Source organism: Spinacia oleracea, chromosome 2, assembly GCF_020520425.1.
Source record: "Spinacia oleracea cultivar Varoflay chromosome 2, BTI_SOV_V1, whole genome shotgun sequence".
NCBI lineage: Eukaryota > Viridiplantae > Streptophyta > Magnoliopsida > Caryophyllales > Amaranthaceae > Spinacia > Spinacia oleracea.
In genome coordinates this window covers 69,258,141-69,263,565 of record NC_079488.1, presented here as the reverse complement: position 1 = coordinate 69,263,565, position 5,425 = coordinate 69,258,141, and the positions used below count along the sequence as shown (strand labels likewise).

The 5,425-nt window shown below is 39.2% G+C and overlaps 1 protein-coding gene across 1 annotated transcript; it reads left to right on the top strand.

The window, feature by feature from the left end:
* The first annotated feature begins 2,071 nt into the window (after positions 1 to 2,071).
* On the top strand, positions 2,072 to 4,295 carry LOC110779735 (uncharacterized). The gene is made up of 2 exons (XM_021984220.2): positions 2,072 to 3,160; positions 3,252 to 4,295. The coding sequence occupies exons 1-2, from the start codon at positions 2,072 to 2,074 to the stop codon at positions 4,293 to 4,295; spliced, it is 2,133 nt and encodes a 710-aa protein (XP_021839912.2).
* The last annotated feature ends 1,130 nt before the right edge of the window (positions 4,296 to 5,425 follow it).

The following is a 5,425-nucleotide window of genomic DNA, read 5'->3' as shown; positions in this document are numbered from 1 at the left end:
TGGACCAAGGGCATTATTTCCTTCACAAACAGTAGTAAGTGAAACAACCTTTTCAGCAGAGACGGGTCTTGGACTAGCAATAAGATAAACAAAATGGGTGATGGAGTTCGTGATGATGATTATGACATCGACTTTGACGGATATTTCCTTAGAAAGATAATACACCCAGATAGCCTTGTCATCTTCCCAGAATATAAACATGAAGATCGTTATCATGATCTACCCCCCCCTCCGGAAATTTAATGGCTTGGATAATCCGATCATTCACCTCCAAAGCTTTGTGAACACCTTACATCCGCTGAACGTGCCGGAAGAACATTTTCCGATGTTATTCGATAAAAGTCTAGAAGGATCAGCACTAACTTGGTATTATACTACTGATCATACCAATAGAAATTCATGGAAGGAGGTAGTACAATCGTTCAGTGATTGGGAACATAAATTTCAACAATTTGATAAAGGAAAGAAAATGCTAGTGCAAACTTCTCAGTCCGAAAATGAGTCGTTCTCACATTTATTTTCAAGATGCTCACATCTTCGCACTCAACTCCGAACTCCCATTACAGATAGAGAATTCATGTTGATATTGCTTAAAAAATTGAATGCTTTCTATTACCGGAACATGGTATCCTTCAAGTACATTGATCTCACTCACATGGAGAGATACGGTTATGAGATTGATGTTAGTCGATTACAAGAAAGAAGACCCAAGATCAGCACACAAGCTCATACAACTAGGGTATTCACACAATTGAATGAACCTTTAAGCATGGTATACAACCGGTTAAACAAAAAAGGAGTGCTTCGAGCTAAAAGCTATGTGTACTCTCTACCTCCACCTGGAACTAACATGACCCGATATTGTAGTTACTGTCATCAATATGGTCATGTAACTGATTCATGTTATGATCTCAAATGTGCAATTCAAGATCTTATTGACCGTGGAGTTGTCGATTCATTTCATGCCAAGCCAAACCTACCTCATGACTAACCAGCCTCAAGCGTCTATTCCATCTCCAATTATGAACCAAGAAACAAAAGACCCTGTTCTCCAAACACTCACAAAAGGTTTTCAATTAATGATGAAAATGGGTTATACACCAGGGACGAGCTTAGGCCGTAGTGGCGAGGGCATGAAATATCCAATTCCCATATGTGATAAACAAAACCGATATGGTCTTGGATATGACCCGAAAAATGATTCAAAACCTACTAAAAAGCCATCACTCACCTTAAATGGACAATTCATACTGCAAAACGACGATGAACCATACTATGAGTTTCCCGAACCCTGGTATGATCCCATTAAGAAATAAATACTTCCTGGGCTCGAAATCTTTTTTGCAGAAGCCAGAAACGAAGATTTTATTAAGGGTTGGCCCGACAAAAGCCACGAACCGAAAGAAAAAACAGATTGGGTTGAATACTTGAAGCTAGGTGTCCTGAGAAACTTGTTCTCTCCCCGCTTTGAAGACGAAAGACCTTTTGATCCGACCACTCTTGTCACACCATCAAAAAGAGAAATTCAACAAGAACAAAACATCCAACCAATATCAGAAACCTATGTCCAACTATTCATAGATAATCCTTTTACCCAACCCTCTTCGGATTCATCATCCACCACTCATTCATCCAATACAGACGGTTATGAAACTGGTAGCTCATCATCAAGCCATTCATCCTTAAAAACTCAATCCGACATCCTTGACCCTGAAGATATTGAAAATGTCCTTGAAAGTAAACATGTTTGCATGCAAGAAATTAATTTTGATCACGATGCATTGTCTGATAATGAATTTTTCAATGAACCTAAAACATGCATGACACCCATGGAAGAGTCCATAGTCATAAATATAGGTAGCGAAAGTAATATAAAAGAAGTCAAAATAGGGTCCTCCCTTTCCCCTGAAGAAAAAATAGCATTCATTGCATTACTTAGGGAATATGTAGATGTCTTTGCATGGTCATACGCCGATATGCCAGGTGTCGATCGTGAAATTGCCGAACATCATATCCCCCTTTACCCAGAAAGCAAACGAAGCAACAGAAACTACGGAGGATGAAGCCCGAAATGAGTCTTAAAGTCAAGGAAGAAATCCAGAAACAACTCGACGCCAACTTCATAAAACCAATTAAGCATCCGGAGTGGTTGGCTAACGTGGTAGTTGTACCTAAAAAAGATGGAAGAGTCCGAGTTTGCATCGACTTTAGAGATCTAAATGCTGCATCACCAAAAGATTATTTTCCCCTTCCTCACATTGATGTTTTAGTGGATAGTACTGCAGGACACGCAATGTTCTCATTCATGGATGGATTCTCAGGATACAATCAAATACTCATGTCAGCAAATGACATGCCCAAGACATCGTTTATCACTCCTTGGGGAACCTTCTGTTATAGAGCGATGCCATTTGGTTTGAAAAACGCAGGAGCCACTTATCAGCGAGCTGCGACAACAATACTGCACGATCTTATCCATAACACTGTTGAAGTCTATGTCGATGCCATGATCGTCAAAAGCCACGATCGAGGAAATCACGTAGAAGAATTGAAGTCTTTCTTTGACCGAATAAGGAAGTACAACCTGAGATTGAACCCACAGAAATGTATGTTTGGTGTAACGTCGGGAAAACTTTTGGGATTTGTAGTAAGCCAAGACGGCATCAAAGTAGACTCCGACAAGGTAAAAGCCATACAAGAACTACCTCCTCCTAAAACGGAAAAAGAAATCCGAGGTTTTCTGGGCAGAATTCAATATATCAGCAGATTTATATCTCAACTAACAACAAGGTGTGAGCCTATATTTAAGTTGCTGAAAAAGAACGTTCCCAAAAAGTGGAATGACGAATGTCAGGCTTCATTTGATTCAATGAAGGAATATCTTTCAAACCCGCCGGTTTTGATGCCACCCAAACCCGGCCAACCTCTAATATTATACCTCACAATCACGGAAACGGCCATGGGAGCACTTTTAGCTCAATATCAAGAAGGAACAAAAAAGGAAGTAGCTATTTACTACCTCAGCAAAAAGTTTCTGGAATATGAAACTAGATACACCGCTGGAACGGGCTTGCATCGCCCTCATATATGCCACAAAAAAGCTACGACATCATCTACAAGCCCACACCACGTACCTTATCTCCAGACTCGATCCCATCAAGTATATTTTTGAGAAGCCTATTTTAAGCGAGAGGCTAGCAAGATGGCACGCGGTTTTATCTGAATTTGATATTCAATGTGTAAACCAAAAGTCTGTGAAAGGAAGAGCCATATCCGAGGCATTGGCTGATGGGCCCATATCAGGCGACGAATTTGATGATGATTTTCCTGACGAGAACATATTCACCATTAATGTATCGAAATGGAAAATGTACTTTGATGGGGCATCCAATAGAAAAGGAAACGGCGCTGGAGTATTGTTAATAGATCCCCATGGGATACACATACCTTTTGCTGTGAAACTCGGTTTCCCAACCACAAACAATACAGCCGAATATGAAGCTTGTATCTATGGAATCAAAGCTTCCCTAGCAGCGGGGGCAAAACATCTCACCGTGTATGGTGATTCAAATCTTATCATATCCCAGACGATTGGGGCATGGAGAGTTCGGGATGAAAGATTGCAAATGTATAGTGATTATGTACAACAATTCATCCCATATTTTGATGATATTGATTTCAAGCATCTTCCTCGTGAGCAAAATAACTTTACAGATGCTTTAGCTAACTTAGCAGTAAATTTAACTTGGGAAGAGAACGTGAAAATCCAATCAGTGAAGATCGTGGAGAATGAATTTCCCGTGATTGAATTTGAAAACATGATCGCCTTGTTAATACAAGAAGATGAAGAAGATCCTTGGTATATAGATATAAAGAAATTTTTAATCGAAGGACAATACCCTGAAGGAAGTCACAAGAAAGATCGATTAGCCATTCGAAGACTAGCAGCTCATTTCATAATGTTAAAAGAGCAATTGTATCATAAAGGTTTTGATGGAATTCCACAACTATGTATTTATGGAGAACAGACACAAAGGATCATGAAGGAAGTTCACAGAGGAGAATGTGGACCGCACATGAATGGAAGGATGCTTGCTCGAAAAATTCTTCGGGCTGGATACTATTGGACTACTCTCGAAAGTGATTGTGTACATTTTGTAAGAGCCTGCAAGAAGTGTCAAATCTTTGCAAATGTCAACCATATGCCACCTGTATCATTGAATAACCTTACTTCACCATGGCCGTTTTCAAGCTGGGGGATAGATATCATCGGGCAAATCCACCCAAAAGCCTAAAACGGACATCAATATATTTTGGTTGCTATCGACTATTTCTCAAAATGGGTAGAAGCAGCATCATTCTCAAAATTAGGGGCAAAGCAAGTGTCGAAGTTTGTTATAAACAACATCATCTGCCGGTATAGAGTACCTTTTGAGATCATTTCCGATAATGGATCACAATTCGAAGGACATCTCAAAGAAACACTTCAGAAATATAAAGTTAGACATCACCAGTCTTCACCTTACCGTCCCCAAACTAATGGCGCGGTCGAGGCGGCTAACAAAACCATCCGAACGATAATTGCGAAAATGACTGATAAGACCAGAGAATGGCACGAAAAGCTTCCGTATGCACTATGGGGATATCGAATTTCCATTAGAACACCGACTGTTACAACTCCGTATTCTTTAGTATACGGTATGGAGCCACTTCTTCCCATAGAGATTGAAATTCAATCACTTCGGGTTATAAATGAAAGTGAAATTTCGAACGAACAATGGTTTAGAGATCGATACGACGAACTCTCTTTAGCGGATGAACGAAGGTTACAAGCTCTTCATAACATTCAACTGTACCAACGGCGCATTAGTCGAGCCTTTAACAAAAAGGTTCGAGAAAGAAATGTTCAAGAAGGCGATTTAGTTCTAAAAGAAAATTGAGCGCCACTTCACGATCCTCGGGGAAAGTTCAAGCCCAATTGGTCTGGCCCATTCCTCGTGAAACACATCACTTTAGCAGGAGCGGTTAAATTGATGGACCTTGACGGGAATGAATTTGTTCACTACACCAACCTTGATCAACTGAAGAAATACTACGCTTGAATCCTTTTTTGTCTTCTAAAAAAAAATCAAAAAAAAAATCAAAAAAAAAAATCATCAAAACAAAAGAGAATAAATAGTTATCAAATTTATTTATTGTGTGTCTCATCCATGGATAGAAAGCATTATTTTATCTCATCATAGGAATTTCATTGTTAAGGAAATCTCGTAATTTAAATTAATGTCAAACATGAAAGTATGATTACAACAATGGACATTTAAATACCTTTATTTCATACTTGCATTACAAACCATTAACGGTTATACAGAAACTACAAAAGGAACAACAAAAGCAATAACAATAATGCCTTATCCCTATTTCTACC

Bases quoted from the DNA above. Each gene is read 5' to 3' on its own strand.
- LOC110779735 (XM_021984220.2), top strand. From the start codon at position 2,072: ATGAGTCTTAAAGTCAAGGAAGAAATCCAGAAACAACTCGACGCCAAC. The intron at 3,161-3,251 runs GTATATTTTTGA...GTAAACCAAAAG, and splicing joins TCCAGACTCGATCCCATCAA to TCTGTGAAAGGAAGAGCCAT.